The sequence below is a fragment of the Amblyomma americanum genome, chromosome 11 (genome assembly GCF_052857255.1).
Source record: "Amblyomma americanum isolate KBUSLIRL-KWMA chromosome 11, ASM5285725v1, whole genome shotgun sequence".
Taxonomy (NCBI): Eukaryota; Metazoa; Arthropoda; class Arachnida; order Ixodida; family Ixodidae; genus Amblyomma; species Amblyomma americanum.
Window position 1 is genome coordinate 71855930 of NC_135507.1, and position 26221 is coordinate 71882150.

The 26221-nt window shown below is 47.4% G+C and overlaps 1 protein-coding gene across 2 annotated transcripts in view; it reads right to left on the reverse strand.

Moving 5' to 3' along the window:
* The window catches only part of LOC144110119 (tyrosine-protein kinase SYK-like), a 122918-nt gene that overhangs the window by 9407 nt on the left and 87290 nt on the right, over nt 1-26221 (reverse strand). Inside the window, exons 5-17 of one of the 2 annotated variants that reach the window (XM_077642940.1) lie at nt 24676-24811; nt 17320-17508; nt 15584-15838; nt 12431-12733; nt 10106-10330; nt 9052-9268; nt 6452-6571; nt 5373-5479; nt 3914-3980; nt 3488-3569; nt 2217-2418; nt 1618-1758; nt 1274-1386 (exon numbers count right to left, since the gene is read on the reverse strand). In XM_077642940.1, the coding sequence (XP_077499066.1) occupies nt 1274-1386; nt 1618-1758; nt 2217-2418; nt 3488-3569; nt 3914-3980; nt 5373-5479; nt 6452-6571; nt 9052-9268; nt 10106-10330; nt 12431-12733; nt 15584-15838; nt 17320-17508; nt 24676-24811 (2157 nt within the window). The remainder of the gene's footprint in view (nt 1-1273; nt 1387-1617; nt 1759-2216; nt 2419-3487; nt 3570-3913; nt 3981-5372; nt 5480-6451; nt 6572-9051; nt 9269-10105; nt 10331-12430; nt 12734-15583; nt 15839-17319; nt 17509-24675; nt 24812-26221) is intronic. The other variant, XM_077642941.1, reaches the window with a different exon arrangement.

Below are 26221 nucleotides of genomic sequence, written 5' to 3' on the forward strand. Positions count from 1 at the left end.
GCCTTGAAAAACTCGAATGAATAAATAAAACAAACTGCTCTAGAGCACAAAATCTGTGGTGAATGCAGGAGGTCAGAGCCTTGCACCTGCATGCTGTTTCACCGTAATCCCTACGGCACCACACTTGTCCTAACTGATCAAATCATCGAAGGCTCGTACACGCCTTTTATCAGCAAAGAGCTGGAATATCACTGGAGTAGTAGTAGTAGTAGTAAGTGCTTAATTCAAAAATAATAACAAAAGGAAGGTGAAAAAATTTTGCTAATCCCTGCATCTGCCATCACTGCGGCGGCGCCACCTGAGCTGGGGCAGCGGAAATAAAGGATAGCAGGCAGTTTGAAGAAGTGAAATGAAAGAGGTGAGGGGCAGTTAGAAAGGATAGACACTGGAGCTTACGCAGCCCTTAGGACTTGTACTTTATGATTCTTGCTAACCCTAGAAGAAACGGCAGCGCCAGCGTTGTGCGCATCTTCTCAAGAATCCAAAACACAGCCCGTTTTGACCACTACGATCAAATAAGGGTCTACGCAAGCGATGAAATGCAAACGTTGCGAAGATTTATACACCTCTGTAATAGCTTGCCACGAAATCATAATACTGAAGATGTCACACATAGAGGAGGGCCTCTTTATTACTCTGAGGCAAGTGAACACTTACTAGCACTGCATTTCAAAGAGCTATGGGTGTGCTTAGGTGAGAACAGCCATAGCACTTCTGTATGGGAGTCATAGCGGTATTATGGCCATGTCTGTGGTCAGATACCTAAGTCCTCAGCCATGTTCCGCCCGCATTCATGGCAGCACAAGCACTTATATGCGACATGGATATAGTCCGTTCTTGAAGCTTTCCTTGTTACCCAGACAAAAACTAATCTCGAGACGAAATTATATGCGCAAGAATTATGATAAATCTGACATGTTAAATAAGGTGAAATATTAGCAGTTTTGTCTGGGCCGAGGAAGTGCGCAATATCTTGTCTTTATCTAAAGTTTACGAGCTCATTTAATGACGTCAAATCAAGGACAACATGGTGCGAAGCAGTGATGCGAAGTGGCAGGCGTCCACTTTCCGTAACCATGCACTGCCTGCTAACAACGTAAGGGTGTGTTGTACTGTTTCAGCACAGCATAACGTTCAGCTACCCATTACTGCAATTCAGTTGCAAACACTACGATTAATCATAAGGAAAAATGTGACATTGCGAGTAGGTCAGTTAAGAAAACACACCCCTGTCGCGCGTTGTGCAATCGCGATGGACGTCGAAGCGACTCACTTGTACTGCCAACAGGACTGCATCAGCTGGTAGACGCGGTCGGGGCATTCTTCAGGCTGCTCCAGTCGCTGGCCACTCTCCAGCATCGCCAGGATGCTCTGGCCCGCAAGACCCTACGCACCGAAAAAAGAAGAGGTAAGGAAACAGTCTACAGGCAGTCAGAATGTCGTCATGGACTTGTATCTCCCCCAGAATCTGCTCCTTGTTAAATTTTAAGCGGTACCCGTATGTGGGAATTAGTATGTGGGATGGCGATGCTGTCCCGGTCGTTCGATGCGTATTTGCATCGGTCTTGTAAAGTGGGGCTTCGGTTGCGCACAGTGTACAGACGGGCCCGAGCGTACCTGATACGGCCTCTCGCCGTAGGACATGGCCTCCCAGAGAGTGACGCCGAAACTCCAGACGTCCGACTTGGTGCTGAACTTGAAGAAATAGATGCACTCTGGAGCGTACCACTTGAGGGGCCACTTGCCCGCCGCTTGGGCCTGCGCATCAAGGACTCTCATCAGGGGGCGGTGGTGTAGCGCTGTATTTGAAGGTAGCGGGTCAAAAAATCATATAAACACACTGCAGGGCACACGACTATGGAGATAGGGGCCTGGAAAAAGCTCCCTCTCTATTTTTTTCGCTGTATTAAAGTTGGCATCAGTGGGGACGCAGTGGGTCAAAAGTCAGGCTGTGCAACGCTGCATGCTTTGTACCACTTCCTCAAAAGCACGTGCTTTGGTAGCACCAGCTGTGCCGTTTTACGTATCTGGGCCCCGCCGATCTTTAAAAATCTCTTTCGTTCTTCAGCACTGTTGCTGTCGTCGAGGAGCCGTCAAGGAGTACTGCTCTTCAAAGGGACAGACATATTGTGTAACTTTACTGTTCGCCCTGACAATATACTTGCGGATTTCGCTAGTTGTCAGTGTGCAGTCGAGAAAGAGGCCAAGTGGGGTACCTTGTAGTAGTCTTTGCCGGAGCCCAGCGCTCGCGTCATGCCGAAATCCGACACCTTGGCGAAGCGGTCGTTGACCAGGAGGACGTTGCGCGCGGCCAGGTCCCTGTGGACCAGCTGCCTCGCCTCCAGGTAGGCCATGGCGCCGCATATCTGCGTCGCCAGGGACAGCACGCGACTGGCACCGTCCTGCTGCAGCTGAGACCTGCGGCGGTGAATGTGGAGCGAGGCAAATGAGTAATTGATGTTTAGCATATATTAATTGCGCAACCAATGGGAAGCAGAGAAATGATGTTACTACTGTCACCATCATGTCATCCGTCATACTTACGAACGAATGTGCTGATTCTGTCCGAATAGTTCTATCCTTGCCGACCCCATGGTCTTATCGCATCAATCCACACTCGAACTTTGCTTTCCAGTGCTTCTCATTTCGCGTGTTGGCACCAGTTTTGTCAGTACTTTCTTGCACCCTATGTGTGCATTACTCAAACTGTGTCCATCGAAAGCCTCGTTTTTCTAGACTTAAGCCAAATGACGCATACTCACTCACAAAACTCGTTTTTCGCAGTCTTGGAGATGAAGAAGTCAGTGCGATACCTCTATGGCACCTCTCACGGGAACGCACACTACCGATTCCACCCGGCTGGTATGGTCCATATTTATTGGCATATTCTACGGGGCACATTTCAGAAGGCGTCCACTCATCCCTACCCACATGTTCCATACGGCGCACTCATTTGGATGAGCAATTTCGTTGTATCAAGGGCACAAAACGACAACAGCTAATCCATGATACACCTGGTTAACCCTACTGCGGTTCATGCTGGAAGGTATTCCTCAATGCGGCAGGGTATAGCTGCGCTTATCTTGAAGGAGCTCCCATAGAGGCCCATGTATTCTTCTAGTATATATCATCTACGCTTGTAAATAAGCGGGGGCCCCTCTGTTAACCGGCTGAGCTTGCAGTGTAGCTCTAGCTGTATTAGGGACTTTGGCTCATTTCCTATCTGTGCCAGTTAGAGCTTTCTGAACCCTTACGATGAAATACTAACTAGCCGCCATAGTAGCTCTTCTGACTTTCATTTCACGACGCACGCGTTTCTTGTGCAAGTGCACAAGTTAAGCACGGTGCGGAAAATAGGTTCATTGTCCTCTACGCGTGACCATCTATCTATGTGGACAGAAGGCTAAAAACAAGCGGATACTGGAGGACTGGACGCGGAAAAGTCAGAATTCAACTTTATAAAGAGGAGGGGGCAGTGGCTTCTCACCTGTTGAGCCTGAGGAAGCGGTTGAGCGGCCCCAGTGGGGCCAGTTCCATGACCAGCATCAGTGACTGTCCTTGGGACACTCCTGGACACAGTGCGGACGCACATTTTCAGACACGCTAGCAGCACTGGTACTCCGAAGCAGTGTTTGTTCGAAATGAAACGTTCATCGAGCTCAAGGGCGATGGAAATGGCAGGTGCGTGGAAATATAATTGCCTTACTCCAGAAAACTGAACCGAACTAATGCCTACTGCCCACGGCGCTGATCTGTGCAGGAAATTAATATTTGTTTTTAAATGAAGGCCTCCAGGGCCACTATCTCAACTCAGAGGTGCCGGCGTCTATATATGAAACTAGTTTCCAACCTATTTCCTTGGCAAACAGAAAAGCATTGCGCAGCCATACGTTTTCTTTAGCAGCGGTCTTACCAATGAGGCGAACGATGTGCGGGTGGTCCAGCTGGGCCATCGTCTGTGCCTCATTCATGATCTCCTCCTGTACAAAAAGAAGAAATGGGCGTCACTGAAACCTTAAGGCACACAAGCCAGGTTTCTGGGGTCACAACGCAAAACCTGTCTTGCAGAGTTTTAGTCGCTATCCTGCCAGCACCAGCAAAACTCCCGCTGGGCCAATCGAGACCCACAGCAGTTGATGTGGGAAAAGCTACTGGTGATGGTTTGGGTATACTTAGTGAACAAATATTACTCAAAACGCAAAGAAAAAAACAGCTACATGGCTTCTTGCACAACAGCGTGCAGAAGTGAGGGCCATCTTAGTCTGCCAGACAAATTCAAGTCAACGGATTTCACTGGAGTCGGAAAAGCTGAAGTTATTTTACCGAGAGTATATGCTGTTTCTCACAAGTTTTCACAGTTTAGTGGTAATAGTATTTTAGCATGTGGAGGTTTAACGTCCCTAACTAACATATGAGCTATAAGGGACGCCGTCGGGAATGGCTCCGCATTAATTTAGGCCGCCTGGGGTTTCTTTAACGTGATCTCACATCACACAGCACACAAGCGCTTTTGCATTTCTCCTCAGTAGAAATTCGGCCGCGGTGTAGGGGTTTTTACTAGGCGATGTTAAGCTCGACAGCCAGACGCCAGAGCCACCGAGCCAGTAGGGCGGGTCCGCAGTTAAGTGATCAGGCCTGAACTAAAGAAGTATGTAAATGGAGCTAACTTCTGCACGTCCCGTATTGAGCCCTAGAACTGTCATGAACAAAAGGCGGGGAACTGTTTTCGCCCTTAGCCTCTTCAGATAATCTATAGTAAAGCGGTATTCATTACAGTTTTGCTCAGGGCGGCCGGCGTCTTACTGCGGCCCTAATCCATGGTGTATCCGGTGCAGTTTATACAACGGCAGCTTTAGCGATTGTCTCGCATTTTCTGATTCCATTTTGTTGCACCAAGGGCCCGTAGCAACATGAAACTGAAACTTGCAGACGTCACCCTAATGCCATTCGTGCGATGTTTGTCATAACATCAGTGCACTTCCAAATGGTCAGAGGGTCCGGAAGGACAGAACATAACTTTAAACAAGCACTCACGCTCCGTTCACCCGTGTTTATCAATATAGTTATTTATTTTTAAACACCAACAAATAGCGAGGTTCCCGATCGTGCATGCCGCACTCAGGCAGGCAGCCATGATGGCGCAGCTCAGTTTCAGCGAAACTGCCTCGTCACACTTTACGGATTCTGTGTACTGTGAAGAACTCAGCAGACCGTCACTATTGCGGCGCGCCACGCACATGACCGGGCAGACATTTGCATTCAACATCAAACAGCGTCTCGCGATTTCTATGGTTTCTGTTGGTTGTATGCCTGTCCAGCACATTCGCAGAAGAGCGCCCCTCCCTCGCTCCGTCGAAGCCCGGCGGTCTCACCCGGTGGTCGCCGACGATCGTGTCCCTGAGCCTCTTCACAGCAATCTGCACCTCGACGGGGCTGCTGCCGAAGAGCGCGCGGTGAACCTCGCCGAAGTTGCCCACGCCTGCGCCACCAAAAGAACAAACATCACTTTACACTGCAATAACAGCCTGCAGGAGTCGATTACGTTTGTTCATGAATCACTGTAGAAATAACCATATCTTGCGTTCAGCTCTATGTTTTGCGCAATGAGAGAATCAAAGATGTAAGGTCATGTCGAATTTTTTTTTTCTTGTAGATTTAGTTATGCTTAGGGCGAGCGTATGTTACTGCACTCGTGCACAGTATTCGGAATCATGAAATTACTGGGGTCCAGCCCGTACCTTAAGACAAAGGACATCTTTTCACCACTGCAACTGTACACGGCTATTCAGAGCACACAGTCTCCAACTGCTGGCTCATTTCATATATACGTCGGAAGGAGCCCCTCATTTCCCTACCATTGTCGGCTCAATAGCTCAACGAGGGTCTCATTGTTGGCTGTTCTGGGGCCATAGGCAGCATAAGAAAATACTTGCACAGCTATCACCCTTGCCGTTCGTTCACGCTCCTCGTGACACTAGCGGTACTACAGGGCGTGCTAAGTCTTCTGCGATGGACGCGGGTGGCACTAATGAACACTTTTTAAGGTTAGGTTACACGCAACATAAATACCCCAGAAAGTAGAAGCTTGAACAGCAGCCGCCGTAACTCAGTTGGTAGAGCATCGGATGTAACATTGAGAGGTGTTCGGGTCTCACCGACGGCATATGGTGATGTGTTCTACTTTCTAACCGGTTTTCTTTCAGTCATAGGGTAATTACACTGTTGGCCTCATTCATTTACAGCCTCCGGCAATGGGTTATTGTTAGAAAATAAGCGCACGCCTCAATTGTCGAGTGAAGGTTGCGTTGAAATGTACCAGATGTAGGGAAGAAAAGTGAGGACCCACTGGATAATACTTTGGACCTAAGCACAACACTCCTATGCTAGTGTTGTGCTGAAGAACGACAACGTTGGCGCTGATCCGACAGGAAAGCATCGTCGCGGCGCTCACCGATTCTGTCCTTGAGGACGATGAGCTTGGGGTCGAGGCTCATGGGGCCGCTGACGAAGCGCTTCATGGCCTGGTAGGCGGACTCGGACTCCTCTTTCGACAGCCACGGCTTCAGAGTACCTGCGGTGTGAGGTAGATAGAAAGATTATTCTCATCGTCCCCTTTAGGTCAGGGTGGTGACAAGTGTCACCAAGACATTATTTCTAGCGTGTTCAATATTTTCGGATTAACTGCCAGTTTTTTTCCCCCTTTGTAAACTACTCTATTGACCTTCACCAGTCCTCTAGTCGTTCCTTGTTTCTATGTTTTGAAAATTGTGCATTTCCTGGCTATTCCAAAACCTCAGTACTTCGCGGATTCCTGCGGCGGCATCGTGCATTGAGGGTTGGAGGGCCTTGAATTGGATGAGAATGTGTTCTATAGTTTCCCTTTTTAACATGCCGCAACAGCAATCGTCATCTGTTTTGGCGGTAAGGGACAGCGCAGAGAGCGAGCGCTCTTGCGTCACTTTGCTGCACTGCATTCCACAGCACTGCACGTGGTCAATATGTATCTAAACCCGCAAAGTTTGCACTACTAACGTATGAAAAATATGGGTCTGATTGATTGTAGCGCAGTCGTATAAATGGTATAGTTGCGCGCAATTACAACAGACGTCAGAATCAGGACATTATTTGGTAGTTTGAGGATTGTTTCGAAACACGATTTACAAACCTCCTGGTATATGGTTCCTCCTAGTTTCCGAATTATTACGCGCGCATAGAGTTCAACCAAAACACTTAGATCCGTTTACTTTTCTACCCACCAGAAGAGTAAGCTGCAAAAGTTTACGGAAGACGGAGCAACTAAAAAGAGAAAATTTCTTGCAGGTTCATTAGCGCGAAGTTTCAGAGTGAGCGTGATGATCTGCATTATAAAATCCAACTTTCTCGGGCAAAAACTTTTTAACTCTAAATTTGTTTTGTACTGCATGGTATGAAAATATTGAAGGTAATGGTTCATTCTTCTGATAGGTAACAAAACCTTTTAAAGTTTTTCCATCGATCGCATCGAACAGTTAAGATTGCCGTAGGAAACTAATGAGGAACGCTTTTGACGATAGCAAAACCGTTAAGAGACGAAAAAAAATGTAAGACTGCCGTCGGATGATATGAGGGTGTATTGAATGTTGTAGTGAAATCTTATATGAAAAAATTGCATTCATAAACAGCTTCCCGCTCAAAAATGCTTTTTGTCCAGAATTTCTGGGTATGTGCACGACACGCAAGTGCAGTCGTTAGTGCGGAAATTCAACCTGCGTGCGTACAGCCATGCGAGGAAACGGAGCGTTGTATACTTTCTCTTCGGGTTCGTTCGCAGCCGCCAGCTCGGCCGAGGTAGGTCATCCGAAATAATTACAGCATTTAGCTGATTGTAATCCTAACCGTTAATCTTTAACTACACTTATGTCTCAAAAACTGTATGCGCGTTGACAACGAATATAAAAATAAAAATACGCCGAGAAGACCTCATTATTACTCCATCACAGGATAGGGGTTAACCCTTCTGTGTTTGCAGTTGAACCCCCCCCCCCCCCTCCCTCCTTTTTTTTGGCTTCGAGCCCAATTCCCTGTTTTCCGTCGCCTTGATTCGTCGTTAGCTTGCTGTTGCTATATTGTTCAAAAGCGATAATCGCTGCTCCGTCTAAGAAGCTCGTCGCTACGACGAAAGCACACAGGACGATGTGCTGGGATGCGGACACAACAAAAAAGAAGTGTCGAACAACGACCGCGACTGACCAGAAAGCAGAAATGAAGTCACTTGAGGAGCCCCGCCGCGGTGGCTCAGTGGTTAGGGCGCTCGACTACTGATCCGGAGTTCCCGGGTTCGAACCCGACCGCGGCGGCTGCGTTTTTATGGAAGAAAAACGCTAAGGCGCCCGTGTGCTGTGCGATGTCAGTGCACGTTAAAGATCCCCAGGTGGTCGAAATTATTCCGGAGCCCTGCACTATGGCACCTCTTCTTCCTTTCTTGTTTCACTCCCTTCTTTATCCCTTCCTTACGGCGCGGTTCAGGTGTCCAACGATATATGAGACAGATACTGCGCCATTTCCTTTCCCCCCAAAACCAATTATAATTATAAGTCACTTGAGGCTTCTGCGGAAATTCTGCGCTTTCTGTTTTTGGGACCACGAAAATCGGAAATCGGATGCGCGTTCATTATCGTCAGCCGAGCCAATCCACTGCAAGACAAATGAATCTCCCATATCCCTCCAATTAATTTTGTCCTGTACCAGCTGCGGACAGCCTGTTCCTTGGAATTTCTCAATCCCATCCGCCCTCCTGGCTCTCAGCTGGCCATTGCTGTGCTTGGCTTCGCTTGGAATGCAATCCGTTATCTTTAATTAGGCACTGTCTGTTGTCTGTTCTTCGTGTTGAATGCCCTGCCCATGTCCATTTCTTCTTTTCGATTTCGACAAAGCTGTCATTAACTCGTGATTGTTCCCTGACCCATTCTGCTCTTATTCCTGTCTCAATTAAAGCCACCATCGCTGTTCTCCCCTGCACTTCTCCTTCCCTTATGACCGGGTATAATTGTGCCTCTATACGGGCGTCCTCACCGTCCGCGCTGGCGGCCGGCGGCAGGTATCGCTCGGGCGAGGTCGGGGCACTCGAGTCCTTGTCCTTGGGCAGCGACGGCACGTCCTGGGCCACGTCGATGAGGCGACCGCTGGAGGGGCTGCCGCCGCCGCTGTCCGAGCCCGGCAGAGTGGCCGAGTCCGACAGGCTGCCCGCCGAGTCGATCTCCTCGTATGGACCGTCTTCCAGGTCTCCGCACTGCGAGTAGAGCATGTACGCGCTCATCACCTTCCACTCACTTCAGCTTTTACAGCCCGTCTCCCATGTTCTGTGTCCAGTGCTGAAGAAATTACATCCCTGTCATTTTTTCAATCGCAACAGTGAGCCAAACAGGTCTGTCTGAGCGATGATATTTGTGTTAGCAGACTGTGTCCTTAGATTTTCTGCTCGTTACTTAGAACACAGGAGCAAACAGCCTACTACTATAATAACATAGATTCATATTTATGTCGTCTAGCTGCTTCCATTGTAGTGTCCTTATGCTAAGTATTTGCGGAAAGAAAAGTGTAATCCTTCACGAAAAATACACTTCTTTCTTAGTGTAGATACTGCATGAAGACAGTATGTGATGAACTCATATACCACCACCACCTCACTTTTCGTGGGGTTGACCCAGAATGATTTGCTGCAGTGCGTGCGATTGAGACGCGCTTTCGTGTCACTGTCTTCCCGGCGTACGCCCACAAGGGCGGCATCTGACTCTGGCAGGCGTCTGATGGTAACGCCACCCAAGCGTCCGTGTTGTCCTTTTTCTTGTGTCCAGTACTTGGCGCTAAAATAAATTTATAATGTTTAACGTACAACCAGCCCAGCAGCTAACACATTTAAAACACACCGCTTCATTATAAAATGTGCTGTCTGTCAGCGTAATCCGGAGATCCAAGAGACTGAGAAGTACAGTGTCGGAGCAAAACGCATGTCGGTGTAGAAGACGTCTGAGTACACTCTGCTGCCTCCGAGGTTGCCCAATCATTTTCAGAGGGGTGGAAGGAGCAAAAACACCCCGGAGCAAGAACACACAGGTCATCTACGCACCTCCGAGAAGAGTATGAGCGTGGGCGAGGGGCTTCGTGCTTCGTCAGGGAGTGGCACCGGCTGCGGGAAGGAGTCCAGGTCGGACAGCACCAACGCCCGCGTGGCCACGCTGGGCGACGAGGCGCTCCGCCGGCAGGGGCCGCCGGGGTTGCAAGACGACGACGTCGCCGAGGGCGCCGCCGGAGGTCCCGGGGGAGGACTCTCCAGCTCTATCAGGGGGGCCAGCTGAGGAGGAAGCGCACGTGACGGCAACGGCAACTCCACCAGACTGAAGCCGGAAGTCTTTAGAGGGGCCAGTGGGTTCATGATTAGGGCTAGCACAGCTCAAGAAAGCAAGGGTGACAGGGAGAAATAATCAAGATGCAATACGCACCCTATTTTTCTTTATTCTTGCGGCCTACCAACTGATTTATCGCATCCACACACCGTCCTCGTACACAATGTCACGGCGTTTCTAGGTGAATAAAAAGCACGGCAAAACAAAATAAGGTACGCAGTTCTAAACCGACCGCCGAAAAGGTACAACCACTGCGTGAGATGAAGGGAACACTGTCGACGCACATCCAGATCTACTCGCGTCCTTCAAGAAATGTCCTTCCGAGGCCTGTCTCGTCCAACTGGAACCCTCCGCTCCCTCCAGATTTTTCGTGCTGTGCTAAGCGTGGACAGACTGAAGCCCCGCGCAGGCACAAACTCTTGAGCATTTAGAGAGCCTTGCTGAACGATTTGTGGAAATGAGTATCTTTGCTGACGTCGGTCATCCGCCCAACCGATACCGATCGGCAGTATCGGCCTTCGTGCCTGCACCTGTGGTGTGTTGCCTGGTCTGCCAAACTTTGTTATGCTCGTTCCACGCTTTGCAAGTAGAGTTTTACGCGCAACTCTGTGCGAGGTAAATGGTGTGGTCGTAGTAGTATACTCTGAACAGGAATACGCCTATATGGAAGGAGAAAGGGAGTGTGCTGTCCTTTATTGCACTCCCTTTTTATAAACGATAGTGCGCTAGAGGACAGCTTACTACCGTTTAAAGTATATGTCGTAACTCAAAATCGAAGCTTTTATTTCTTGCTCACAAGACATGGTTGGGCTCAGGGGATTGAGTTATAACGGGCCTGTGGGCACGGGACTCGGCAATCGCTAGCCAACCACAGTATATTTTAGACAAGCAACTGTTAGAATGCATTATATGCTCCATAAAGACTGTCTGTATACCTCCATAATGCGGGACCCACCATACTCACCCCTGATTTACTCAAGTATGACTCGATGGTGAGCCATTTGTGGTTATGCGGTCAACGTAGCACTTGAAGAGGTTGCACCCAAAAGATAAGGCTGCGGTACAGTACAACGGTCGTTGGTGCTTATTCGACGCGGAGGGCGAAGAAAAGCCTGGGAATTCTCTTTTGTTCTCATATGAGTCTTATCCTGCCGCGGGAAATATTTCGGCACGCCGCGGACACGGCGTATGTCATGGACGCGGTGGATGCCATGGACGAAGCGCATCTCATCGACGCGACTGGAGTCCTGGACCGTTTTATTTCTTCTCTTTATGTGCTTATACCAGCCCGTTGTGCCTTCTGGCGGTGCGGGCAGGGCACTTTATTTTTATTTTTTGTGTCCAAACTAATCTCTCTTTGCTTATGCCACCAACAGTAATTATGTGGAGCGGGGAGTCCTCTTTGTATCGGACTCGTCTACTATCTGTGTGCTTATATCCCGGACTGGGTAACTTTATTTCTATTTCCTTTTCTCGCCCACTCTGCTCTTTGTGTGCTTATACCTATCTTCTTTATCCCATGAAAACCGCAGTGCGGGCACGTCGAACGGGCCATACGCTGTAACTCCACTCCCACGTCCCGAGGAATACGGCCCGCTCTCTCTCAGCTCAAAACACTAAGAAAGTGTGCCTTCTAACTGCTGAGGGCTAATAGCGGCACTTCTCCTCTCCCAAACTTAATTCTGAGCAGACAAGACAGGTCCCTGGGTAGAGCGGCTAAGACGCACTGACTCCTCTCGCTTCACTGTAAACACTTCATAGAGCGGTTATCCCGACAGTCTCAATGCACGGCTTAATTAGGAGCGGGGGGAGGGGGGGAGTGCTTTATTAACAGCCCTTTCAAACGATGCCGAAACTCCGGGGCATTCTTTAAAAGCACAGTGAGAAAAAAAATTTCACCGTTCACAGGCAACTCCCCTTAAGAGCTGGCTCACTCTACAATCCCTCTCTCCAACGACCTTACCAGAAGCCCCTCGCGGAGGAAGTCATGGCAGTGCCGGAAAGAGCAACGAGCTAGACATTTAATACAAATGTTTGCTGTCCCTCACCTCTTCTACGGGCTTCTCCTCTGGGACCTCCACCAGGCGTGGTTCGTCCCCGACTGGCGGTGACGACCCGGTCTCGGATGCGGCGGCGGCGGCGGCAGCGGCCGCAGCGGCCGCTCGCTGCAGCAGGGCTTGTCGGTTGGCGTACACCGGGTCGTCCTGGTAGTCCCGGCGCGCCAGCGAATGTCGCGGCGCGGGAACGGGCCGCTCGCACGAGTACTCGGACGGCACGGACGGCACGCGCCGGGGCAGGGTCTGCTCCATCTCCGGCAGCCGCTTGCCGCCCGAGCTCTTCCGACGCAGGGTCTGCGAGGCGCCGCCAGCCATCGCGGAGGCACGGTTATGTTCCAGGCAATGCAGTGTACTCACGGGATTTGCCAGCGCTCAGGGGGTCTGAACGCTGTGATTTGCGCGTTGACTAGAGCGCATTCGACGAACAGAATGCCATGCACTGAACGCAGCAAGATGGTGTGCGTAAAGGCATGGGAAATTGGTGCGATATGCTCTTGGAGGAATGGCGCGTCAGGGAAAGATATGGACGAAAAAAAAAACACATAAAAGGTGCGTGTGTGTTTTCTTTCTTTCGTCCACGTCTATGCCTGCCGCACCAGTCCTCTTAAAAGTAGTCTGCGTTCGTGGAGGCGTTAACTGTAATTATTCCCATTTTCAATGCCACCCCGGGACCGCCTTTTTCGGGACCGCCTTTTCGGGAATGCAATTTCGGGACCGCCTTGCGACAGCGCTACTAAACTACATTAGAGAACTCTTTGGAGTAACCACTGGTTGTGATGCAGTCTGAGTAAAAATGACAGTTCTGATTACATCCCATGTTTTATTTTCATCATTTTTTGTGGGCCTGCCGTACAGTTCAGCATTATTTCCGTGTAAGCACCGAGGGCAGCAGTACTCATTTTTATGCATCCAGTTTACTAATGGTAGTTCTGCTGGTGTAATTTCGCCCCACGAAATGCATAGGTGCACAAAGACTCATGAAGGTAGACTCAGCATTTTTAAATACCACCTGAGCGAACTTCACCACACCGAAATTTTTAGTTAGGCGAACTATTGAGTAGTCCCCCGCCGAAAAGTCCTTGTGCCCTATGTGCCTAACGCAAGCAATTTCAGGCCACTGACATTTTCAGTTAACGTATCACTTCCTGATCAGGATGCATAATTTTGGCGGGCATGGAGGAATTTTCGCCCTATAAATCGGCGACACTGCAATCCTACGTAAGCGTAGCTTTCGAAACATTGCAGCTGAACACTTTTACCTGAAAAACAGCGAGATTTCATATATCTGCTTTCAGTCTAGTATGCAGCTGGTATCGAGCTTGAGCAGGAAAAGTCAAATCAATAGTTGTCGAAGAAACTGACAGAAGAGTTTCATAAGGAGAGGAACTAACGCACCTTTAAAAGCTGGAAGCTTTTGCTGCCGCCTCAGCATTTGTATTAGGAAACATTCACTAAGCATTTGCGAACGAACTCGCCAAGTTTGCTACGGTACAGAGGTCTATAGGAAAGTTCCAAAGGAAATGTTTGCCTTCTATCGAAATTGTCGAGAACAGAACAGTACTGACCGAAGAATTGAACGTAAACCTTCCTTGTATTGGGATGTACATGCTTTCAAGAACCGTTTCAATGTTAAAAATTTAGTCTGATTTCTGAAAATGAGTGCTCGTGTGCTGATTTCAATGCCGCAAGCTGCCCCGTACATGTGCATTTTTAAGCGGCCCTCGAGTAAATATAAATGGCATCTGAATGTCGTCTCGAAGTGGTAAAAAGGGGGAAAGCCGACCAAAAGTAAGAGCAAAAAACAAAACGAACGGGAGCCGAAACGTCGTTTTGTTTTTTGTTTTTACTTTTGGTCAGTGTCCCGCCTTTCTAAGTTTTATTATGATTGCTCCCGATCAGACTAGATTTCGTCCGGCTCTCGACTTCATCAACCTTCGCCCGGCGTACGGCCAACCTGCTGTGGCAAGATTATGAACAAGGCTCCCGTACGGGAGCCGAAACGTCGTTTTGTTTTATGTTTTTACTTTTGGTCGGCGTCCCCTATAATATAAGCTTTTTTATGATAATGAATAATGCCAAGATATGCAGGTGCGTCTGTGTCGTGGGAATGGAAATTGACATTTAACTTCATTTGTTTCAACAGCCACGTTCACGATTGTTTTCTGAACGCTTCAAAAGTGCTCATGACGCTCATACGGTGGGGACGTTTTCAGCGTGGTTGTCTTTTATCCTTTTGTAAAGCGCAAACTCTTAGAGGGTATCAAATGCATAAGAATGGTAAAATTGCACTCAGAATGAGTCTAGAAATTGAATGACATAACTTTCAAGCCATTCTGACCTCTGTTTTCATAGAAAAAATGGTTCCACACTTGTAGACATGACTTCGTAAAAACATCTCAAATGCCTTGCGTATCCGTACTTTAGCCTTATCGACGCATAACAAAACTTGCAGTAGAATTTAAAATTGCTTCAAGAAGTATTACGAGGCAGTAGACCGATGAAAAGGCTCAAATGCTGTACAGTACTTCACATTTTACTTTTACCGATAATATGGGCCGCATCAAACTATGCATCCGCACTTGTATAAACATACGTAATAGCAAGGAGGCCTATTAGCGAAACAGAACAACATACCATGCTTACTGTATCACACTGTATCATTATATTCTATACCACACCAGCCTGCATATGCCATTTCATCCTGTACACCTTACCGGCCTCCGTCTTTGACTGTGATAGGATGTCCAGGCCTATTCTGTGTGCAGCCTTGCTGCACTTCTTGCTTTAATTCGAGCATGCGGAAGGTGCGGGGTTCGATCCCCAGTGCCGCTTAGTACTCGCCGGTGATATAATGGGTAAAAGCTTTCCCCTGGCCTGATGCTCGGTTTATTTTAGGTGAACACCTTGGATAATGAATGGCCGGGTCCTCGACCACACCTTGTGTGGACCAGGACACCTTCTACCTTCATAATCATACTCTAATTTGAACGGTGCTGAACTTCGCTTTGATTGGCGTAGTTTGTGCTCTTGACCGGTGCGTGTGCAACTCCGAAGTGACGTAGAACGTGCACGCATCGGAAGCTCAGCTCTCGATCGTACCCTCTGCGACCAGTGGTCCGGGCTGCCCGAGTCGGAGGCACTCGCCTTTCGGTCCCCGTCCCCCGAGAACAGGTAGCTGATGAAGCCCGGCAGCAGGTGATCGAAGCTGGACGCCTTGTGCAGCCGGCTGCCCGTGGCCGATCTACGGCCTCCCGACGAGCCGTGCGCAGCCGCCGATGGGTGGCCGCTGGTGGCAATGGGCGCCACCACGGGAACGTGCTGCTGCGGCGGAGGCGAGGAGCACGACAGCCGCGACGGAGCCCGAAGCCGAGGCATGGTCCGCGACCGCTCCATCGACTGCTTTGGAGAGGTAGTAGTGGTGAAAAATTAGTTGCGGTTTAGCCACTGCTAAACCTGGTTAGAGAGCGAAAGCTGGGGTGTATCGGGCAAGTAGACGCGGCTTGGCCTGGGTTTATGGGTTTATGGGGGTTTAACGTCCCAAAGCAAGTCAGGCTATGAGGGACGCCGTAGTGAAGGGCTCCGGAAATTTCGACCACCTGGGGTTCTTTAACGTGCACTGACATCGCACAGTACACGGGCCTCTATAATTTCCTCTCAATCGAAATTCAACCGCCGCGGTCGGGATCGAACCCAGATGCGGCTTGGTGTCTGTAACGTTGATTGCGTTTGGCACACTTGATAGGCAGTGCGCCCACCCTGCCACCCTGGCAGTTTAATTATTGGTTGATCGCGGGAGGTTGTTCACCCAATGAACGCTATACGTGCGCTCCTCGCCGCACTCCTCCATGGCGCACGGCTTCGGCTTATATACCCTCAGACTGACGTCACAACGGCGGTTTCCATCGCGCGATATCACGCGATTGTCACTTGACTATTCTACCCCCCTCTATCGGCGAATAGAAAAGTGAAAGGTTAAGGGCCAAAGGTCTAGTGGTGTGACACCATGATAAACCACATATGGTAAGTCCTATAGCAACACTTGACCGCTGGCTCGCTTGAAGGTCAACCGGGAGCGCATGGCTTACCTAGCGTAGTGTAGATTTCGCTTCAAAACTTCTTTATTGGCTTAAATGAAGTCCCTCCGGGTGATGCCCCTAGTGCGGGGCGCCATTTAGACACAGCACACACAAGGACGGCGGGCTTGTCTATAAACCTGGATAAGCGCTCGGTTCAGCTGCTTTAGTCTACGGTCCTATGACCTTCGCAGCTGCTGGGCAGCTATAGACACTTATTGGGCGCACGTGTGGACGTGCGCGCTTGCGCAGCTCGCCTGTAAGCAGGGTGGCTCTTCGAACTGCATCTTGTATTTGCACCACTGCTCTGCTTACATCATTGTCAATTCATCTTTTCCTATATCCCTCTTCTCTTCTACAGTATAGTCGGAGGTTACATGAATATATACATACTTGAGCACGACGTTTCAATCCTTCAGAAATAATGTACTCACACGGGAAATAAGAGTGTCCTGTACTTAATTCCGCTCTGTGCCTGTCCAGAAAGTCTGTTCTCATGAGAACGTAACAGACCGGCCCAACGGTGAACATTCTTCTTAAACAATAAGAATGCAAAGCGGGCGAATTTTTCTTGTTTTCGTCGCCGCCAGAAATTAGCTAAGGAGGAGGAGGAAAGGATCAGTCTGTGCGCTTTCTGTTGTTTGGTTCTGCCTTTCAGAAACGGTGCCTGTGTTGTGGCTCATCAGCCTGTAGAAAGGCTCATGAGCCTGTAGAAAGGCTGATGAGCACTCTCACTCGCGCAGTCTGCACCAGTCAATCAATCCGCCGTTCAGCTAACCAGTCAGTCAGTGAATTTGCGGCGCTCACCTGTGGCGCGATGCTGGCGACCAGTCGGTTGAGGATGCCCGTGCGAGTGGTCGTGGCGCCGAAGCTCCGGCGTGCCTCCGCCCTTCTGGCGGTCGACTTGTTGGCCGCCAGATGGCAGTCGGGACGCACGCACGCCTCGGTCAGCGGGCACCAGAGGCCGTCGCTGAACAGCGTGTAGTGGCTGATTAGCTGCGCCAGTGGAAAGAGGAGGGGATTATGTGCAGCCTTTTTACGTATATATACTTCGTACCCGATCTAACGAAACTCGATTTTACGAAGTCACCAATCTAACGAACAAATTCTGATTTCCCGGCAAGTGGCCATAGGGTTCAATATTTTCATCTGCCCGAAACAGCGAAACAATCTTGACCACCAAACCCGAATTAACGATTTTTTTTCTGGGAAGAAGTGAGTAAAAAAAATAGGACACTTCTGAATCATGGTGCCCACAATGTCTTGCAGCATGGTAGTATGCCAGCAGTAACATCTATAGGCGTCATAGTGACGGGCCTAGCTTCGATCTGACGCGGCGGCAGGCCGCGCCGCTGCACATAACAACGGACTCGCCAGTCGGTGGCGCTCCCCATATTCGCTTCGAATACCGGATGACGCTTTCAAGCACGAGCGATTCGGGCCGCCCTCGCGTACTTTTCGTGCGCGCAGGCGCGTGTTAACGGCAAATGTGACTCTGCGGCAGCTTTTGGGTGCCGCTAAGTTACTACTTTAAATTTAGAACATTTTACGAACTTCCCGATTGAACGAAATAGTTCGAAGCAGCTCTTCACTTCGTAAAATCGACTTTTAACTGTACTTCCGACCCTACGTATTGTACGTTGCCGTGGGGCCCCGCAACTGAAATGTGGTGCTTTAGTGGGCACATATTGTGAAACAGTACGCGGCAAAAGTATGAGGAAACTATTAGAATGAGCGGAAGCTTGCAGCTTATCTTCAAGGACAGGCACTTTAATTTGCTTTTTGCCATTTGCTCTTCAGTATCAGCTAACTTCACTAAGTGATCAGCCCACCTATATCGCGACCGAATATGACCGAAACATACCGTTTAACAAATAATAAGGTGACGCCGAAAGAGGAGGGCCCGAACCGGCCCCATTAATGTACTCGTAGTTGACAGCGTGAGTGGGTCTCTTTTCTGATAAAATACCATTTTTGTGGCTGCTCATATTGAGTACTTAGCAATACCGATAATCATAGTCAGTGCCAAAAAGCTTACAAGAGAAGCTTTTTTTTGGCGTAATATCAGTGAAAGCAGTATATGAAGCGCTAGGTAAGTCATTCTTGAGATATAAATTAACAATTTTGGCCCAGAAATAAAATGAAGGCCCGGCTTTAATTGAAGCCGCGTGCATAAAAACGCGTGCGTAAGTATGTGTAGAGGTAACTTCAATTCATCGTAAGTTTCAAGTTAAGACACCGAATATGTGATCTTCGCACTGCACGCCCTTCCCAAGTACATTTATCTCTTTCACTGGCATAAAAAAAAATCAGCTCGCGGGTATTCTTTCATCTTTACTCCACTATACATCCACAATCCGTATACTCTAAACACGCGTGCTCCCAATGTCTGCTTTTCAAGCCTGATAACTTTCAGTGCGTCTTAAGAAAATACGAGCGATATGTTTTATTGCTTTCCCTGCCTTTCTTTTTCTTTTGCGCTTGCGTACCCAGCGAATCTGGGCAAAAATACGTTTGAACGAAAATGGGCTTATGAACGCAATTCTTTCATCTATTGTAAGATTTCACTATAAAAGCCAATATAGCCGCAGATTTCTCGTCGGCGGGCTTGAATTTTTTTTATGTTACCGCTTTTGTTATCTTCAAAAGCGTTCCCCATTCGTTTTCTACGGCATGCTTAACTGCTCGATGCGAGCGATGGAAAGACTACAAAAGAAATATTTTGCTACACATAGGAAGAATGGACCATTATCTTCAGTATTTCCATAACAGCACCACACAGCTTTCCGATATTCAAAATTTTTGTCTAAGAATGTTGGACATGACCTCCGATAGAACGGCACTTCCGGAAGCGAAACGGATGACGTCACTGGTGCACGAGGTGAACCAACGTCTTTCTAGGTTGAAGAAACGTCGCTGTTTATTTACACGCGCGCCCTGTGTTTCCACCGCATGGCGTGCCGTTTCATTCTCGTCAGGGTTAATATCTCGTTGCCCGGCGCAGTTCATTTTGAACGGCCGCCCACACGCCGTTGAAAATACGAAGCGTCGAAAGCGCGTCCTGGTACAGCTTGGTACCACAGCGGCGCAATAATAAACTTTTTGAGAAATAATACGGGGAAGAAAAGGTCCAGGCGGAGGATATTTATGATTCTTTTACGTCAGTAATGAATTCTTTATGCCACGCCCGCCAGTCGTCAAACTGCAAGAAAAGTGAGCAAGCGTGGTTGGGCCCGAAACTGTTTTCAGACGCTGGGCCACGACCGTTTCGACCAAATGCTCCGGCCGCGCACTAAGATACGACAGAGGGCGCATTCGTACATAAAATAGGGAACGTTCCTCCTCAGGAACGCTATTGCTCCCGCGGGCCGCGGGGTATTATATGGTCCTTCCCTATACTTTTATTTTCCTCCCTTTCCGCAATGTTTTCCCTTTCTCTGTTCGTGCTATGGGAATGACATTTCGCGGGCATTAAAGAAGAAAAAAAATGAACACGCCCCCCTGCTGTTCTTTTCTGGGCAGACATGCCCCGAGAGCTTCTCTAGCGGGACTCGCAAGATAAATAAATCCGGGCGTCAAAAGAAACAATATGCCTCGGTGTTGGAAATCTTGGGGCTGTATTCTCAAGGGAGATAACAGGCCTGAGCAGCGGAAGAAACTGCGCGAAAAAATTACGCCGGGATTGTATTCGGGTTTTGGAGTGGAATTAAGGTTACGCCTGGGGAACAAGACGGGAACCAGCGGAGCGTGCGTGGATCGCTGAGGTTTCCCTACTACAGGAAGAAAAACGAGTTTTTTTTCTCGGTCCGTAATTCGAGCCGACACTAGTACCCGTCAGTGTCTTGTTTCTGGACTTGAAATTAGAGTGATGTCGTTGTTAGGTGATCCACATCTGTGCTCTCTCGCCGCTCATGTGCAGCCACACGTGCGCTTGCTCCAGAATAGAAAGGGTGGTCCGCAAAGGAGAAGGCGCAGTGACGTCCTCGAGTAATTTGCCGCCGACGAGAGAAAATAAATTTAAACACGACTGATTTAAAATAAACCGCAGAGTATGGCAGATAAAATTCGTCAGGTTATGCCATGTCCCGCATTCTTGGACCAAATTTTAAATATTGGAACAATGTAAGGTACTGTTATAGAAATATTTAACGTAATAATCCATTCTTCCCAGGCGCAGAAAAATCGTTTTTAAAGATTTTCATTCGTTCGCATCGGGCAGTTACAACTGCCATAGAAAGCTAACGCGGAGCGTTTTTGACGTTAGCGAAAACGTTAACAGCAAAAAAATGCAAGCCTGCTGAGGGAAGATCTGCGGATATATTCATTACTTCAGTGCAATCTTAGAATATGTGAAAAAAAATGCGTTCATAAACTCTTTCCCGTTGAAAAATGTTTTTGTCCACAATTGCTGCATATGACTTATAACAAAAAAAAATATGCAAGCCTGCTGGAGAAGATTAGCGCATATGTTGATTGTTATAGTGACATCTTATAATATGTGAAAAAATTGAGTTGATGACCTCTTTCCGGTTTAAAAATGTTTTCGTCCAGAATTGATGGGTATGACTTAGTCTCGTGCCGCCGGGCCTCTGGTACTTATTAATAAATGATTTGTTCAGGTGGGCAATGCGCAGGAAGAAAGTTGAGCTAACCATATCTGTGTGCCATCATTTACTGACAAGAACTCTTGCAATAACACAGGTGCAAAATTCAAGACCGAAGTCTTCAACAAACGTTGTCATCTATTTAAACAACTTTTTAGTGCTTCTGTGCAGTGTGATCTTAAAAATGCTACAGAAAGATGGTTGTAAGCTTTGAGTTCACCGTAACAGATGGTCATCGCGTGACAGCGGTAAGAATCCTGTGATCTAAGAAAATCGACTTTGACAGATTAGCATACACTGCATTCTGTCCGCAGAGCAGTCCCTTATAAAAATGGTCTATACACAGTTTATAGTCTTCTTAAAGACTGCATTGCCTTCCTATAAATTTCTTTTTGTCTATTCATAGTCTATAGACTATAAAGTCTACTAAAAGTGTATGGCCATAAACCCGTAGATTGTCTATAAACTCTCTATAGCATTTGTGTTGCCTATAGACTGTTATCTAGGATTTGTCTACGGACATTATAGACAGAAGTCTATGGACAGTCTACAGACTGTCAAAAAAAAAAATTTGTAAGGGGTGGCTGGCTACCACAAAGCATTTCCATAATGGTTGTCAACACGGTTGCCATGAGCGTTGAAATGGCATGCATGGGAGTGCGGTCAGCCTTTTTTTCTAAAGTATAGGTCCATTAACGCAAGTCCATCCAGTTATTATCCAAACAAAAAAATAGATCTACTTGTATTTTTTCCGGCTACGTTGACGTTTAGCCGGTAGCAAAAGGCGCATTCATCGCCGAGAAAATAGGATTTAAAAATCTTCCTGCCAGTCAAACCCGTGACGCCAGCGTAGTCCCACACACGACCAACAAGACGTCTACTTTAGAACGCATCTGCTCTGCACACACTGGAATATGCTCGAATGGAATATGCTTGATCTGTATGGGACTCTGGACAGTTCGATTTATCACAGATGTTGGGAACTGTGCAGAACCGTGCGGCTCTCTTTATTTTGGCTAACTATACCATCGTTCTGCTAGTGTCACCCAAATCAAAACATCATAAAACTTGATGCCACCAGCTACCCGCCGAAAGCCCATCCGTATTTTCCTGTTCCATAAGATTTTCTGCCATAATGCTCAACTTCGCTCGCAGTGAATTCAACCAGCACCCTTCATTCCTTATCTCCTTAACCACCAACATAAGTTCACAGTGCTCCATTGGAACACAGTAACGTGCGCGAAATAATAATTTCCGCGAACCTGTAAAGAAGAGAATTCCCAATATCCGCATCAACAACAAGCATCAATGATTCCATTCAGTTTAAAAAAGTGCTCACCACTCTCGTTACCTAATTACTGTTTTTGTATTTTGTTCATTAATTGATTTATTGTGCTGCTCCGGTGCCGCGCCTATTATAATTATCATTTTAAATGTTTTGTTATCCTTATCTAAGAATATTGTTAGAGTTATTGTTCTTGAGCTCAATTGTCTGTTACTTCTGTATACTAAGTGCTTTGTCGTTGCTTTATTGTTATTAACTGCCTTTCCCTTCTCAAACGCAGTCTGTACTCGGAGGGTATGTTAAATAATATCAAATAGTCTCTACTGTAAATTCAAAGGCTGATGGGAACGCTTAAGCTGCAGCGTTGCGACGTAAAGTTCAACTATTTCTTCCTGGGACAGAATATTCTGGGAGAGAATAGTGCTGGCGATGACTACACACTCCAAGGGCCGAGCTACACAGCACAGCTGCGTACAAAGCAGTACGCTATCAAGGCACGGCGTAAACACGGCACTCTTCGCCTCTGTCAGCGCAATTTCTCCGGATGTCTAGAGGCCTGACAAGAAAAATGCGATTTCTGGCAAAACGGGCGCGTTTCCATTTCCTAGAAAATTTAATCGCAGCCGTGTTTTCTTTTCAAACATATATGAGTATGTAGATGAGATCAGAAGTCAGCGCGGATTAAAAGTAATGCCATTTGGAATGCCATTATTAAAAGTAAAACAAAAATTTTAATTGCGTTATGAGTCGCCCGTGAAGCAGCAGAAGCTAATTTTTTTTTCTTTAAGCTCGTCTGCCACTCGTCCCTAGCCTCGTTTTTCAGCACTTTCTTGTAAATATGCTCCGACGCTGCTCTATCAGCAACTTTTGTGTTGTAGCTCACATAACGTGCATAAATATGCAGCGCGCGTTCTATAGTACAACCTTCAAGAAAGCGATAACCTTCTTCCAACAGCTGAAAACCCCCGGCAGAATTTGTCCGATGCATTTCAAAATAAAATAAAATGAAATAAAATAGCTTTTTTAAATATTTTTCCGAGTCATTTACTCACAAAGGTGTTTTTATGCTGAATACACCTCTGTCGACCAGTACGCCATAAAGCCTCAAGTACGACCCCCTATTGGGCTTAAAAGGAGACTAGAGCGGTTTGCTTTCAATCTTTAGCAGTTAAACGTTGAATTCAGCCTGTAAAAATGGAAACGCTTCTCTATCTATATATTTACAAGTGCAGATGTAATCAATACGTACTCTGTATGTGTACGTGTGTAAATATAAGACGATCCTATTGCAAAGCCGGTTTCTACTTTCGCGCACCTTAATATTAGTCGCATGTGTACATGGCGTCAGTTTTGTATCATTCATTCATTCATTCATTCATTCATTCATTCATTCATTCATTCATTCATTCATTCATTCATTCATTCATTCATTCCAAGGCGTACGGCGGACGAATGAAAAGCCGTTCTGAAACGGTTTGAAAAACGACTGGCTCCCAAATACAGAGACAGCGGAACCACAAGTGCACGCTGAAATAATCGCAGCCTTATTCTATCACTTTACATTTAAAAAAAATGATGCATTGGTAAGTGCGGTTTAAGTCGACACATGACTGAATAGGGAACATCGGTGAGCTGACGACACGAAGGAGTCACGCCCACTTTTGTTGCTTTAACCAATCAGCCCAGACTTGGTGAACTTGTCCCCTTTGTGGACGCTTGCTGCAACACGCGCCGGAGGCCGGGATGCTAGAAATCAAGTTTCTTTGGTCAAAGCCATGTTCCATATAATTACGACAGAGTGTGGTTCTGTTTTCGTATGGATGGCCTGAAATGTGCGCTAGAACAGAACCTGCAAACATTCACTAAGGCGCCCGTGTGCTGTGCGACGTCAGTGCACGTTAAAGATCCCCAGGTGGTCGAAATTATTCCGGAGCCCTCCACTACGGTACCTCTTTCTTCCTTTCATATTTCACTCCCTACTTTATCCCTTCCCTTACGGCGTGGTTCAGGTGTCCAACGATATATGAGACATACTGCGCCTGTTCCTTTCCCCAAAAAACCAATGAATATTATTAAACATTCACAACAAACATATCCCCCGGCAAATCCCAATATATGAAAACCCCGTTTCTTGCCCTTAATTCTTTAATAAATTAATCCCGAGCGTCTTCATGCCCCGCCAAGTTCCTTTTCGCCACTGTTGGAGCCAGAAGCGAGGAATGGGGAGGGGCGTTGGTGGGGAGTGTTTCTGCGCAAAAGCACGGGTTAACCTACCGACATGATGCTGGGGAAGCGCTGGCCGTCCTGGATGGCGAACTCCCCGCTGGGCGTCACGTCCACCTTGTAGTGCTTGACCGAGCCGCCGTGGCTGAGGCACAACGCGTAGCTGCTGTCGTCGCGCTCACGAACACTGCAAGGACACGGGGAGAAAGAAGTCAGCGCTAGGCGGCAATGAAATAAAAACCCACACAAAGATCACTTCGGGGCAGCTTGTACTCAGACAAAAGTATATTTGACCTCTTAAAGAATCAAACTTCCACGGGAAACAAAAAAAAAAACTGCATATGCTAGTGATAGTTACGCTAAAAAGTGCTTCAGACTAAGAGCACACTGGATCAACTCTCTTTTGAAATAATTTTAAGAGCTGCCGCGTGCTTCCCACACGCATTAGTCTACCACTCGATTCAAACTTCAAATGTTTCAAATCATGGCCAGCTTTTCTCGAACCTCATCAGTCGCGCTTCTTTGCCTGTAATACTGGCTCCTGTTTGTAGGTTTCCATGCCCTGGTCGAATACAATAAGCAGCAAGGGGATATGTCCTTTAATTGAATAAATAAGATAAGAATAGATAAGAGAGCCGGCCAATCATAAGCCGGGTTTATGTATAGAAGACGCACAAATAGATGTTTACGTTGTGCAACCATGGCCAAGACTGCAATCTAAGGATGTCTGTTATTGCAATCTAAGGATGGCTGTTAGTGAAATGTATGTGGCAGGATGATTAGAGGCAGCCATTCCTAAATGATACTGGACAATATACGATATCCGCACTATCAATAAGGTGATAGAAAAATGGCCAGAATATAAACAAAACCTATATATAGCCTTCATATATTACTAGAAAGCATTTGACTCAGTCGAAACCTCAGCAGTCTTATGCAGGCATTACGGAATCAGGGCGTAGAAGAGCCCTATGTAAAGGTACTGGAAGATATCTATAATGGCTGCACAGCCATCATAACCTTCTGTAAACACAGCAATAAAATTATCATAAAGAAGGGTACCAGGAAGGAAGACGCGATCTCTCGAGTGCTATTCGCCTGTTTACAGGAGGTATGCAGGGACTTGGTTTGGGAACAGATGGCGATAAGAGTTAACGGAGAATACCTTAGTAATATGAGATTCGCTGATGACATTGCCTTGCGAAGTAACTCTGGAGATGAATCGCAACGCAAGATGAATGACTTAGGCAATCAAAATCGATGTGCACAAAACTAAGTGATGTTCAAATGTCTCGGAAGGAGACAACAGTTTGCGAATGGTAGCGAGGCAATGGAAGTGGTAAGGGAGCACGCCTGCTTAGGGCTGGTAGTGACCGCAGTTCCTGACCACGAGAGTGAAATAACTAGACGAATTAGAATGCGATAAAGTGCATTTGGCAGATACTCTCAGATCATGAATGGCAGTTTACCATTATGCCCCAAGAGAAAAGTGTACAACAGCTGTATCTTACCGGTATTCATCTAAGGGGCAGAAAAATGGACGCTAACGCAAAGGGTTCAACTTCAGTGGAGGAAAACGCAGAGGGAGATGGAAAGG